The sequence below is a fragment of the Botryllus schlosseri genome, chromosome 5 (assembly GCF_051294905.1).
Source record: "Botryllus schlosseri isolate E-star chromosome 5, Bs_hap1, whole genome shotgun sequence".
Lineage (NCBI taxonomy): Eukaryota > Metazoa > Chordata > Ascidiacea > Stolidobranchia > Styelidae > Botryllus > Botryllus schlosseri.
In genome coordinates, this window is record NC_137240.1 from 7,492,942 (window position 1) to 7,508,540 (window position 15,599).

Below are 15,599 nucleotides of genomic sequence, written 5' to 3' on the forward strand. Positions count from 1 at the left end.
GTCCCCATATTAAAGCCGACATATGTGATACTAAATCGCGCCTAGCGCGAACAAAAATTTCATGTAGCATAAATTTACCCAAATATAGTATTGTTCATGTTGATTTAGGGAAAAGTTATGAACTTACTTCAAAATTCCAGACATTTCAGCATATTTTCGAAATTCCTTCCGGACGCAGTTTTAACAGTGAAATTTCGGACATGTCCGGGAAATTCCTGACGTCTGGCAACCCTACCTTAGAATAAACCCACCTCTACTGAATACACGTTCCACTGGTGCACTAGATGCAGGAATGGACAAGCATTTTTGAACCACACTGAAGAGCATTAAATACTCATTCTTTCTGGTCGCCGAAAAATGCAAAGAATCATCGCCTTCAAATCTACACAAGAGCTTATCAGTCTAGCTCTTCCAAGTACTTGACCATCTGAGTCATTGCATTGGCTCTAATTGAACTTTGCTTCGATTGTTTGCTTGTACAATTGAACAGTTTTGAGTACTTTGATTGTGGAGGATCTATTACCCCTTCATCACTGGATCATTCTGTGCAATGCATTGCTAATATGTACCATTGTCTGTTGTTTTTACGGCGGCATGTCTGATATCAGACGAGTGCATCGGAAGCAGTGGTGACAAATAGCGATGGCGGCAAAATTCGTCAGATGCGTTGATCTAGCCATTACGACTTGCAAATTTCTTCGTCTTCAAGTCATATAAAATAAGCCGAGTCAATGACTTGGGTCGAGTCATGCGTAATGACTCGAGTACAAGTCGAGTCATTTTCCCATTTCAAGAAAATGACTCGAGTCTAGTCCATTTCAAGAAAATGACTCGAGTCTAGTCGAGTCACAAAGAAATCGTGACTCGAGTCATTACAACCCTGGTGCACCCCATGTATATTTTGTAGAGGTCGACGGATATTGATTTTTACAGGCCGATACCGATACCGATATATCGGCACACTCACAGGCCGATAACCGATATCATAGGCCGATATTAATATAGAAGGAGCAGAGAACAATTTCACCAAAAATATTATATATTAGGCAAGATGGCACTTGTTCATGCCACAGAAAGCTGAACAACAAACGAGAAAGCTGATATTGAAAAGAATTATTGCTTAATCGTGCACATTCGTTAAAAATTGGGATAACCCAAAAAACAAAAAGTGATACAGAATTGCAGATCAGTACAGAAAAGGTAGATTGTAATGCAGGAAGCATAGTTTCTCTGCATGCTCACCCAGTTAAATTCGTCCTGCAAGTGTAAATCTGTCATATATCACTCTTTACGTCGTCGATTTCTTGAGATTGAGAAGACGGAGCATTGAATTTCCAATAGTTTTGAATTTTTTTTAAATATGAAATATTGGCCGCAATATCGGCCTTCAAAGGCCGATATCGATAACCGGGAAAGCTCTAAATATCGGCCTCGATAATCGGCCATTTCGATAATCGGTCGACCTCTAATATTTTGGCCCAACCCGGATGAAGATCACTGGCCTAGGTAATTTTCCAGCGAAGGTTTCTGCCTCGTTGGCTTTTGAGCCGCACTTCTTCCGCGGCGTTGGCACTTTGGCATACGCTACATGCGCTTATTCCATAATAATGAATATCAATGGTGGCCAGGCAAGCGCCAAAGGTAGCTACCAAAGTAAGGCTGTTTGAGCGTATGGCATGCGTAAGACATATATTATCATATTTTATAAAATATATTTATTCAAATCTTCAAATCAAATAATACCGTGCGACACAGTGATAGAGGCTTCCTAATTGAAATTCGAACATCATTCACTTCTTTTCTCGGTAAGTTAGAAAACTTCAATCAAAATTATTATATTTTACTCGTCTTTTGATATGAATAACAGGGTAGAGTCATCCACGACTTATGCTAACATGAGATTATGCTATATTAGTTAAGTGTTTTCTCAGCGAAATGTTAACAATATACACTACGAACCATATCAGTCTATTTACACATGCAAGTTTCATGAACTTATTAAACGAGCATTTTCAGAATGTTCATTTCTTATAGACCGCGTCGCTGCTTTCCACTGTCACGTGGTTATATTATGACACAAACTCTCGAGTTTTGGATGTCAGACACTTCTTGTTTTACTTTTGTTTGATCTTCTTGTAATTTTCGTTGATCTTCTTGTAATTTTTGTTGATCTTCCTGTAATTTTTCCTGATTTTTTTTCGCTTTCTTTTGTTTTTGTTTTACTTCGTTTTGTGCTTTTTGTACTTCTTCTAGCTCTTTCCGTAGTCTGTATTGTTCTTTTTGCACTTCCTCTAGTTCATGTCGTACTTTGTCTTGTTCTCTCCACACTTGGTATTGCCCCTCTTGCGCTTCCCCTTGTGTGTGTTCGTCTGGTTCGTCCTGCAATTCAACCCAAGAGTTATATGCTTCTGGTGATGTTTATGCAAATTTGTTCAATTGTTCCATTGTCGATCTCTTTTTCTGCTGTTTTCTTTGGAACAGCCTTCACAGAAGCAGTTATTACGATTTTACATTTATCCGAAATATCAAATAAAACAGTAACTGAATGGATTATGTGATTCCTGTCCAAGTGTTGGAGTTTATCTATGCTCCCGTTGCCATCTTATGAGCGTGAGCGGTGTATTACATAAGCCTAGAAGTGGGCCGTGCTGCAAGTCACCAGCTACGGCAACAAAAATAAAGATTATCGGCTTGGTGGCGGGCGGGAGAGTGTGTAAAACGACTGAGCTAAGACACCAATGGTGGCCGGTTCGAACCCCAGTCGGGGCTAGCTTCTGTGTTTTTGAGGTTAACTGGCCTCCTCATCGCTAATCCTGCTGTACTAACGGTGTCTTAAAAACACACAGGAGCACAGTAAGCCACGCTGTAAAAAGTCGGCACCAGAGAGCCGAAGTTGGATGCATGCGAGATAGTCTGTGACTGAAGAGTGAAAGTGAATGCAAAGATCCTGAAAGTTACAAAGTCATTAAACTGATGCACATGGCCAAACATGGCGATAAGCGTCCACTGAAAAGTAGTCTATTAATAATAAATCATATTTCAACCTGCTCTGCTACCCTTGCAAATTCTTCATCTACCGCAATTCTGTAATTTGACATCTTCATATATTGCGAAGGAGTAACAATTTGACTGTATTACTGCAATTTTAAAAATTTACTTCAATCTCGCCATTTTCCTTGGAAGGCAGGTTTCTACCTGGATTATGTGTGTAGTTACCAGTTTTACTGTGAATAAATAACACTGGTCAACACATATTTTTAGGCAGACAAAGTAAGAGTGGTTTCAGGGGTTCTGGAGGGCACTGACTCAGAATATGACCTTAGTTTTTTCAAATTGGCTCTTGTTGTGGAGATAACCCATGGGTCTATTTTGACCAAAATCTCCCATTTTCGCGGCAATGACTAGATATAAAATCGGCTCAGTCGTACTATAAAGTTTAGAAATTAGAGATCTACTTGTTATTTTTACGCACAGAAGACTATTTTAAATCAAAATACAGCAACAGCACTATATTTAGGGGAATTGGATTTATCATAGTTATATACTTTCACGGATATCATGTACATAAATAAACCCCAGTCATGTAGGCCCACATAAGTAGGCCTATCTACCTAGATAATCAAATAACGTGGCATTAATTCAATCAGTTTTACGTAAATCACCTATTGTAAATTTGAAATAATCAGTTGGAATATAATATTATTGATATATTTTGAATCACAATTTTTTTCGTACGATTTTCCCCTGTAAGCTATTTAGTGCAGTTTCTCGAAAGGTTCCGGCAATGGTCTGACATAATATGTTCAATTGTTCATCTCATCTGCCCTGATATCTTTCTTTTGTTGTTGTGGTGTCTTGGTACTATAGAACCTCTGCCCTTGCAAATCAACAAGGAAATCAGGAAATATGTCAAGATGACTGAACAGAAAGTGAACTCTTATGCTCATGTATGTGCTCAAGTTTTCGATACGCAGATACGAATTTTCAGACCAGCTGTTTGTAGTTGGGTGCTTTGTGATCATCTAAAAAGTTCTATTTACTACATCTTAGGAGAAATTACATGCTGTGAACTCCTTGCTAATGTGAAATTGGAATCTTTCATCGGTATTCGAATATACCAGATACCAGATTTAAGCTTCTCGTATGATAGGGTTACTAGGTAGCCTATACCCACTTTATTGACTCAGTAGAAAATTATCCATTTACCAGTCAAAAGAAATGAGGCGCATCGGAGTAAAGTAGTTACGCCTTTTAAGGACAAATTTTACAGCTTTATACTCCTCTTTAATCTTGGTAGAATGACCAATAGATACATGAGAATGTGTATTTCCGTTGTGCAATAGTACTATTTTTAGGCTTGAAAAACTGCTTTTTTGACAAACAAATATTTCACATCATGTCATGTTAATATTGATAGAATGTCTGAGAATGACATGAGGGTTCTTCATAGTCAATTAGCTATTTATGCACAGTATAAAATTAGAAAAAACTACGATTTTCTGTCAAACTAAGTGAAATATTTGAGGGTAAACTTGGTAATTTTGGGCTTTTTTAGGGGTATAAATATCTTCTGACAGAGAGCCAATCTGATAAAACAAATGTGATATTCGTAATCAGCAACCTCAAAAAACCCAGAAACGGCTCTCAGATGGTCTGCCAAATTTTTTTTCTTCATTTTGTTGGCCAGTTAACAGGTACTAATACTGATAACCCGTAGTGTCGAACACCCTATGGGGACCCATGACCAGCGTTTCGTGGGAGGGTCGGATCTGATGAAGTGTTGTTTCGGCGCTATTACTTATTTCGTAACAAGGGATAGTTTCCGTAGTTGGTTAATCCAATTGAATTTCGGAATTAGCGCGTTTCCAAGTGTAAGAGCTTTATCTGTGAGCGCCCCTCCCCCATCGCTGTTCTTACGAAGTCGTCTTTACAAATAGAGAGAAAGGCCCGGTGACGGGCGAATACAAGGAAAGCGAATGAAAAAATCTTTATGCCGACGATTACCCCTGAAGAGCGTTGGCTCGAAAAGCTTCGGGTTTTAATATATTTCTAATATGAATATATTATTAAAATGAATGAAAAATGAAAGACGGCCGAATGATCAAGATCGAACACTTTTACGCCCACGTGCAATGTCGCGAAGATTCGAACGGTGAACTGGGGTCATCTGATAAACAGCAACGAGAATCCAACCATTCAGATGGTGCACCAGATGATTCAAGTAGAAATGTACATGCCGAGCTTATAGGTATTTAACTAGGCTTAGGCGCCAACCGAATGGGTATGGTGATGTTGTTAGTCATTGAACTTTTTCTCATTTCTTTATTTGGATTTGCAAAACGCAATTGGGAAGAACGTGCTGGTCCGCAATTAGGCAATCATTACTTCCATCTGATTCGTTCCGTTGCACAGAACATTGTCGCTCCTACCGTTGTCGAGTCATTCTCTTCTCCTCTGTTCTGTTCTACGTTGCTTAAAGCCACATTGGTTACCTTTACTTTAGCGGTAATAAGGATTTAGTTGGTTATGGGAACAAAACAGGCAGTTTCGGCACTGATATCCCTCGTCCTTGTCGAAATTGTGGCAAAGCGACGGAAGTTACTGATTATAGCAAGGGTGTAAGCAGGCCTGCTCCATGCGCGAAGCGGCTAACTCAGTCGGTAGTACGTTGACTTTTAATCAAACGGTCGAGGGTTTAATTCCCTTATAGGGCGTCTAATTTCGGCGCGAGTCGCATATCAAAAAATCTTAGGAAGAGCCACAACCAAATGAGACAAAAATATACGAATTTATTCCGCCGCAATGAAATGTTGGCTATCGAGCATATAGTTTATCATTGTGGGGTGGTGATACGGTGCGTCCCCAACTGGGCTGCAAGATGTTTGAAAACAGGCTGATATGACGTAAAACGTACAGTGCGGAGCAGTTTCTTCAAGCGCTGTTGAGCATTCGAAAGATTCCAGCTCCCTCATCTTATTACTCCGTAAATCAGTCTTCCTTGGGTCACTCGTGGCAAAGTTTTGGTGTTTGGTTTCGCAATGACGTTTCAAGTTACTACCTTCGTAATTTGAGCGAATCTTGACTTATCAGGTACAGTGTAGAGCGGCTTACATCCATTATTATCCCCGGATGGAAATCTTCCTTCCATTCTGCTTCAAAAGTCATATTTTCTGTTCATAGTATTTTCTTGCAATTATGGCTCAACGACATTTTCTTGGCCAAACTCTGGACTTATTGCTAGCCTTTCCAATACCAATGGAGGAGACGTATTCACCATTGTTAGCCCAGAAATGAACGTGACCTGCGCTACGGTGGTTATTTATTATAAAGTTTGTTGTTGAACACAATGATTTATCATTGTTTGATGACTACGCACCAGCATTGTTGCGGATGTAACGTTTATGTGAACTCGATTCGAGGGTTCAATTGCAAAGTCCTAACCCTGTAGTGCAGGGCTCTTCAACCGGGTGTAGGCTATCGTACACCAAAGGTTGCACCATAATTTTTATGGGTGTACCACTCGGATGGGGTGTACTGGGGTGTACCATATCCGCGTCATAAAGCAAATATTTCTCCTTATCATTTAACCGTTGGTAATGAACTTGTTTCTTCACTTTAGAGTCGAACAGGATGGAGTTATGTATTCAGCTTGCGAAATCTGTCTATGATGATTCTCACGGAAACCGCTGCGACAGCTCAGACATTTTGAATTCGTAGCCTACTTCCTGCGACAAGCTTATAAATAGCGTAGTGTACATAATTGGGGGCGTAGCTAGGGGGTGCCCGAGGTTCTATTTTAGAACCACCTGTGTTAGATGGTGGTCCGATAACCTCAAGCCCTGGTCAGTATAGTATTTCCTCTACGTTGCTCACCCTTATTTCGATTGGGCCAGAAGGGCCATCCGTACAAATGCGAATCACAGAGGAAAATGATGCCCGATAAATAAATACCAAGTTTTGGCATCGTGTGCATCTCGCGAAGGAAGATTGTTCTGGTAGTTTTTACGATTCCAATATATTTTGACTATGTCGATAATCCCGATGGGAGGCCAAGAAATGATAATATACAACAAAGTGATTAATAAAGCCGGATGATGTTCATCAATTTTGTGCCCAATTCTTTCGAAGACACACCACCCATCAGCTCTACCGTTCAATTTAATCACGTGGTCTGAGAATAAATAGAATTTTGATAGCAATATTTAATTCAACCGACATTATTGATGGAATTCATTCAGGTAGAGATTAAAAAAATTTCGCGCGCCTCGTGACCAGAAACCAAATCCCAACAGCTTTTCCTGATATTTATGCCCTCAATTTTTGTGCATATATGGTGAACATGCGGGGATGTTCTGCTGCTCCTATTAGAAACTCTTATACCCAAGTATATATATCTCGAGAAATCAGTGACGGCACAGAACACCACAAGGGCCCTCCACGGTGCGAAATTCCCAGTAGCCGATTTTACAGGAGTATTTGTGGTCCAAAGATGGGCCATATGGCTACTCTCCACGGGAATGATGTGTGCTAAATATTAGGGATGGTGTGAACGTGAGGTTCACGTTCGCGTTCTGTGTGTGAACCTCGGAAATTTAGAGGTTCGCGTTCACAACAGAACCTTGGTAGGTTCTGCACTGTGAACCTTTTTCATATATTACAATTTATTATGACATCTTTGGTTCGAATTTATTGCATTTTAACTGCGGGTCACTCTATGCATGGCGCTGGCAGCATAACAAAAATCATCACAAAACGAGCTTGAACCTTGATAATCTCAAAAATTTTACTTGCTTCGTTACAAAAGTTTGCTCGAAACATCCAGCTTTCCGTTCGTGAATATTTTAGTGACTCTCTGCTATGAGCTTAACCCGCAATCACACAAGATCACGAGCAAAATACACTACACGTTTTCAGCGAATGATGCTTATTCAACCAATCAATAAGATTGATATCGTTTTTTTAATGTAACAAATCTAGCAGGCGTGCGGGAGAGAGAGAGATGATATTCTTTCTCGCCGGCACCATCGAGATGCTTTGGCGACGGAGTTGCGATACGGCCCCATGAGGTCATCTAGTCTGCGCCCCCGTTTTTTTCTCCTCCATGCTATCCGTGATTGCTGAGCGCCTAGCAGGATAGCTGCGGATACCATTTTTCGAGTCTTTGGTATGACCCGGCCGGGGATCGAACCCACGACCTACCGATCGAGAAGCCGGACGCATAACCATTACACTATCTCGATCTTGTCTTCATGTGTTTACTGCATCATTAAAACCAAATCCGTGCGACTGCGGTATTGGCTACAGCCTGTTTTACACTCTGCTCAATATCAATGTAGCAACACTCAGAGGCCGAATACATTGTCCGGTATGGCCAAGACCGTTGAGGCGTAAGCTTATATTCCATGGCAAGTCCTCGTCGAAATTGTAGGCAAAGTGACGGATGATATTGATTTTATGGGATTATTATATCATCTGATTGCCTCAGTTGATACATTTAGCGACCTAAAACGCCAATATGTACTTAAGCATTGTGGCAATATGTGGCCCGAGTCGTCGCTGGGTATCGTGTTCATTATCGGGTACATTAATATAGGCTATCACTTCATTGAAAGATAGGGTTGGAATTAGCAATATGTCGTCACGTGACGTCATGAGGTTCACGTTCGCGTTCACACAGAACCTTTCAAAAAGGTTTGCGTTCACACGAGCCTGAACCTTTCAGAGGTTCACACCATCCCTACTAAATATGTTATCGTAATGCGGCTCACTACGGAATTGGTGAATTATATGCGATCAAGGGTGTACGAGTTTTGCGTACACGTGTAAAGGTTGTTCAATGTACAACGGCGAAAAAGGTTGAAGAGCACTGCTGTAGTGCCATCTCCCCCTTAATTGTACAAGTGTTACGTAAACCATACGGAAAGAAACTACACGAAAAGACACTGATGTTAATGAAATTACCGTGCTGGGCACAAATGAGCTTAGGCGATAAGCGCCAGTGTTGTGAATATTTTCGTGTTTGTTTGTTTTGTTTTATTCACGTGATAGTATGCATCAATTTGATATCAGGATAAACTTGTGTAGCAAAATGGAAATCATTAAAGAGCTGCATTCGTAGGCTCAAAGAGCAGTATGCGGCACGCGACCCACAGTTTGCCCACCGACATTTCATTGTTCTAGTTATGCATTCGAAGTCACAAACCTCCGAGTCACAAGTCATTCTCACTTTTATGGTTTTGACTCGAGTCAAGTCGAGTCAAGTCATTTTCAATTCACCAGCGAGTCGAGTCCGAGTCCAAGTCATCGAGCAGAGGTTCGAGTCGGAGTCGGGGTATTAGGACTCGAGTCCGAGTCCAAGTCATTGTCGTGACTGCTCAGTTTCCAGTTAAAGTCTTGTTAACCCACTCTTATAATTCTGTTTGGTGATATCGAATGGTTCGCATTCATAATATACTAATTTTCTTCACTTTTAACAGTTTCTCGACGCATTTTCAAGTACTGTAGCAGACCGCTGCTCCTTTTATTTCAATGTCCCTAGTTACCACCAGGTACCTGTTGTGAAGGACTGTGCTTTTACTGGGATTTTACCATATCATGACAACTATTAGAACTCTACTATCTATTTTCTAGTGTTGCGCAAGCTTCGTAAGCATTGTTACGCCAACATAGTCCTAGCTAGAGTACTGCCTTTTTCCTGTCACTAGAACTTTACCAACCCGTTCTCATTGGCTAAAGCATTGCAATCACATTCATTGTTAGTGGTTACGCATTTTCGGGTATATAACCCCACGTTTTTTCTGTGACGGCCCTTGAGATCTGAGATTCACCTCAGCCTCAGCGCCTGACGTACTTTTCTCTGCAAGACATCCGACCGAGTGAACAAGTGAGTTAAGGAATCACCAACCTAAAGACAGCCAGTCGCAAGCTCAGCTACCTATTGCTCCAGCACGACACATCCTTACTGTTACATGGTACCCTTGAGTTCGGTAACTCACCGTCTGTTACAGTACCAATAGACGTAATCCAAATAGGGTGGCTACTGTTCGAAATGACAATGAAAGGTCAGTCTTAGCCGCCCGAGTCTCGAGTCATATGACTTGGTTCGAGTCATGCGCAATGACTCGAGTCCAAGTCGAGTCAATACACAGATTGACTCGAGTCGAGTCGAGTCATTTCCGTATTTTGACCCGAGTCAAGTCGAGTCATCAAAAAATCGTGTCTCGAGTCTGACTCGAGTCGAGTCTTGACTCGAGTCATTACAACCCTGCATTCGGTGATGTTTGAAAAATCAGCCTTTTAATTCAGCTTAGTGGAACATTGTTGCATGCGTCATCGCTAGGTATATCGTATTAAAACAGGGATGGCCAACCTTTTTGCCATTCACGGCCGCATTTCGACGACTCGTGTAGCCTACGGCCGCATTCCACGGCATAGTGGTAATAAACTAGCTGGACGCCAAATACATATGTTAAACTGTCTATGTCCATTTCCGGCGCACTCCGGACTAATGTATTTAATGATAGCAGCTTACTATACGCACCAAAATAGCGAGTGGTCAATAGTAATGTTATGGTATTGTTCATAGTCGCGCGAAGCGCGAAATTTTTTTCAGGTTCACTGATGAATCTCGTCATTAATATTAGTAGTTTTACATATTACTATCAAACATTTATCCTTTCCCAGTCCATGCGATCAGATTCACATAGGTAGAGTTGATGGAGGGGTGTTTTCGAAAATTTAGGGAAAGTTATAAATGATGTTGATGATGCATCTTCGGCTGGGCCAATTGTTATTAGTCACTTTTTTGCATTCCGTTATTTCTTGACCTCCCATCAGGATTGTTGGTATCGGGAGGAGCACACGATTCCGAGTTGGTATTTCTATACGAGGCGCTTCATTTTCCTCTGCTGTTCGCATCTGTCCGGTGAGGCTCTGATTCCAAAGAGCGCTACTATAATAAAATCGAAAAAGGAAGTCACATTGAATCACGCGCAGCGCGACGAAAATTTCATGATTCATTAAAATCTCTCAAGAAATCGGGAGTCAATTCGTAAACTCAAATTGTATGTCGACGGCCGCCTACACATACTAATCGAATTACGTGTCCACGGCAGCACGAATTTCCTTCTACGGCCGCAGGTTGGCCACCCCTGTCTTAGAAGAAAATATTACTTTATACTTAACATAGAACAGGGGTGTCAAACACATGGGTGTCAAACGCAACTTGGGCCGCGGCGGGATTCTAACCTTTTGATCGCTTGCGGGTCGGACTTATGTCAAATGACACTGGAATTTTACCTCAGAACTAATAAATATGTTTTTCACTGAAGCGCCTCATTAACAAGCCTAATACGTTATATTGCGGATCACAGGGACATATCGTTTTAGAAGTATCTTTATTCAAAAACAACAGAATTGGCAAAAACACGATGATTAGGCTATTTATTAGTTATAAACCGCGAAACCAGTATCTATGACGGCGCTATAAGTTAATTGTATTCTTTGTGTAACTATTCTCCATGTGAGGTAACATAGCCTACATATACAACGGTTTGGCAATGGCGTGTTTGCCTCAATGAATCTGTTTTAGTCCATTATTTTTCAGCAAACTCTGAACTGAGTGTGTAATTTGTGCCTTCTCAAAATTTGATGTCAATGTCTTGGGCCTGATCTCAGAGGACTCGATTGAAAACTTGACTCTGCCTCTGTATGGTAATAATGTTGCCTCCGTATGGTGATAATGTTGCCTATGACCATGTTCGACATTTGCTGTACGGAGGGGTTATTTGTGTGAAAAGTATATTCTACTAAAATGCACAAATTTTGTCAGAAACGTGCTGGATAAATATAAGCATTTTTCATTTCCTAAAAATCGGTTCGCGGACCAGATGAAATCGTCTGTAGGGCCGGATGTGGCCCACGGGCCGTAAGCTTGAAACCATTGACAACCTCTCGAAAAGGTTCGCGTTCACAAAAGCCAGAACCTCTCATGGGTTCGCACTATCCTTAATATATACCTTTGGTCTCCTTTTTGAGGATGATTTTGGTAGTTCATTATTCTCCTCTCGTGGCGTCTTTAATCCATTGTAGACCTCCTTAACAAATTTTACTCCGTCTATAATGACAGATGCCATCTTCGTCGGTTTCGTCGGTAACGTTCTTCGTTTATGCAATCTAGACGTGATAGGCTATCTGGTAATATTCAGCTGAAAAACCAAATAATCCATTCTAAGAACTCTTTCGTGAAAGGCGACCAGTTTGAATATAAAGAGAGAAAATATGCTACTTTGTCAGTACACTAAAACACTGCAAAGAACGGGGTAACTGGCGACCATATTTCTGAGCTAGTTCCATATTTTCTTGAAAGTACAAAATTGTCATTTGTAGTTACCGTGGACATCTATATTTTATCCTCACAAGACATATATAATCCTCATAAGACATACAATATATAATCCTCGCAAGACATACAATATACAATCTGTCGGAATGCGATACACAAGACAAAATGCGATTAAATGACGAAACTTTCGATATATATATGTCCCTTTGTACAGAGGCGCCTGAATGGCTAGCGGCACCGAATATTTCCGTCCCCTAAATCTGAGACCCACAGTAGAAACGCGACTCGCAGATGAAAATTATGCACATCTTGAAGAAGTGTTAATTTGGAGTCGTATGCCTCTCACAAAAGAAGATTTTCGTATAGTCTGGTGTGGTCCGTTTGAGAATTTCCAATATATTCCGAATATAGTGTAGATAATAATTGTATTAGCAGAATATTACTAACAAAATTGGTAAAACATACACCCGCCACCGATCTCCTCCTTCCCCCGCCACTCTCTCCCAGCACCAGTGCTTTTCGCAGGTCACGGTGCACATACAAAGCCTACAAATCACAGCTCCCTGATCTGGAGATCACATATCTAACGAAATAAAACAAAAGAACTTCAGAAATGTTGTCACACATCCAACTATGCCAACCAACCCGGCTGTGCTCTTCTGCGAGATGGTCTTTGCTCTACTTCTGACATCAATTCTTCACCCAAAGCTTTACATCTCGAAGCCATTGTCGATTCACTTGTACTTTCGATACTAGTAGGAAATAAGTCAATCAGCTGTGGCATTCTGCTCTGGCTTTTTCCCTGATCTGAATCGCAACCCATATCACATCTTGCATGCCAACTACGCGATACCCATGTCAAAGCATCAGTATTTGCACAGGGAACCAAACGGATACTGGCTTCCATATCATATTCTTCAATTAATTGCGCCATCAATCCCAGTGTTCTTCTAACAATCACTTAACTCAAGCCATGTATTCTTGGCCGGTTCTAATCCTCAAATAGATTTCACCCAGTTGTAAACATGCTCTTGCATAATTAGTGATAATCTCTACTTTCCTCACTTTCCATTTTATCACAAGACTCAGTCCCTTCATCACGTAGCCTCTAGTTCTGCAACATTGGTGTGAGCACCATCAACCCACCATCAACCCACCATCATCCTGCTTTCTCACCCAGGCTGCATATTCCATCTCTACACGACCATCCGCCATGAGACAACGCCTAATTGCTAGGCTACTAACATCACACCACAGTTGCACCATTCCCCCGACAAAACTTGGACAACTGATAATTTCAGTTGTCTAATTTCACTATATTACAGCAAAATACCAGTATTCGACTTCTAATCTAATTTGTGAAATGTTTATATGCTCTCTAATTCTAGTTCTAATCTAATTTATTGTTATACTGAAAATGATCAACCACGTTTTTGAGACTTTACCTCGGTACAACGCTGTGCTCACCAACATGGGCGGTGGGCATGGTTACCACAAAGGAAGTATTATTTTATTAAATAAGAAATATAACTAGAAATATGATGATCATGAACTGAATTTTATGTTGGACTATGAGCTACGCACGGTACCTGAAAACACTTCTTTTCAGTGACGAATGAAGCGATATTGGGACTAGACAGATATGTTACTAGCTGAAAGACGATATCTCATCCTAAAGCTTGATCTTGTGAGAAAGCCCTAGCGTCTAGCCCAGAGGTCTCAAACTCAAATGTCCTCGCGGGCCAATTTCTTAGTTTTGATGACGCCGTGGGCCGCATCACCTATAATAGGGATATTCAATGCAGAATTTCCAAGTAGGCCTTATTTGACGGGAGCTTGAAGACAGGCATTCCAGAAACATCACTATTGTACTATTCAGCCTTGACACGAAAAGAAAATCATATTTTCAAATATTTGAATAAAATTGATTTCATGCCGGTCATAATTTGTTCAAATAATGAGTTATAGACATTATGCGAGAGGATGCATCATGACTAATGTTCCCTCTAAGCTGCGCACGTGCGCAAATACGGAGTGCTGGCAAGGTCTGCTCAGTGAGTTGGTGAGTCTGGGCAGATGCGTCAAAAATTAGAGGGAGCATTGCTCATGACATCGTCAAACTTTCGGGTTATAATATTGTAGCTAGTGGACCTTTGACGTGCCACAATTTTATGAAGAATATTTTAAAATCTACTGAAGATTGATCTGATATCAGAGCATTTGAGCGGTGTAGCCTAATCCGGGTTATGATATAGTCGTGATAAGTAGGCTATTGTTACTATGTCATTGCCAAAGTCAAATCAGCATCATATTTTGCCTTCGATTATTATTATTGGAACATATCAATAACAACTTGAATATAATCAGCACCGTAACTGCCGCACCCCAAACCCCCCAATTCGGGGGGGCCGAGCTCGAAGGGGGCCCAAAATTATTTCGTGAATTAGCATAAATCAATTATGCAATTTTTTCAAAATTTTTTTGCGCTGCGCGCGAATTCAAGTAGCCTTTTATCTATATTATTGGGTATTGGGCCATTACCGCGCCACCGCCCACCAAGACATACAATCAAGTTTTAGGCCATATAACATGAGACTCCAAGAAGTGTGCCAGAACGATCGGCAGCGAGAAAAGCTTGGCCGAAAAGGTCTATGCCTTTATGCAGACCGAAGACTTCGTTATATATACAAAATACATATAGGTTTAATTGTCCATAGGCTCCTAAATGACTGGTGCCGAATGTTCCTGTCTTTGCAATCTGAACCTCACAAGACAAATACCATCCCGCTGGTAAAAATTCTATGCCAGTGAAGAAATACCAATTTGAAATCGTGTGCGTCTCTTAGTTTAGAAGCCTACGTTTGGACGATTCTATATTTTTTGATATAGCAGACTGGAAGACACGAAATAACATCACGTAACGAAGTCATATCAACGGGTCCGCCCGCCCGAAGATGTTTTATCATTATTTACGGGCCATCCCGTTCTCAAGACACTTCACTCAGCTCTGCCGGTAAATCTAATTACGTGAGTAGAGAGGACAATAAATTGATAGCATAATATATATGCAATCGCCGATCTGATTGACCGATTTTATCATAAATTATCGAAAATTTTCGCGCTTAGCGCTGGCTCACAATACAGTACAGCTAATTTCGTGACAAACGCGAACAACGTGATTGGGTTTCGTTTAATCACCCTATGGGAGCCCGAGACCCACGTTTTTTCGGGCCTGACGAGGTGCTGTTTCGTTCCT

At 40.9% G+C, this 15,599-nt stretch overlaps 1 protein-coding gene across 1 annotated transcript in view; it reads right to left on the bottom strand.

Moving 5' to 3' along the window:
• Positions 1 to 1,706: 1,706 nt before the first annotated feature.
• LOC145438848 (uncharacterized) overlaps positions 1,707 to 15,599 on the bottom strand; it is a 115,673-nt gene continuing 101,780 nt past the window's right edge. Inside the window, exons 2-3 of the mRNA XM_080316212.1 lie at positions 12,018 to 12,206; positions 1,707 to 2,379 (exon numbers count right to left, since the gene is read on the bottom strand). Coding sequence (XP_080172338.1) covers positions 2,065 to 2,379; positions 12,018 to 12,134 — 432 coding nt within the window. The 5' untranslated portion in view covers positions 12,135 to 12,206 and the 3' untranslated portion in view covers positions 1,707 to 2,064. The remainder of the gene's footprint in view (positions 2,380 to 12,017; positions 12,207 to 15,599) is intronic.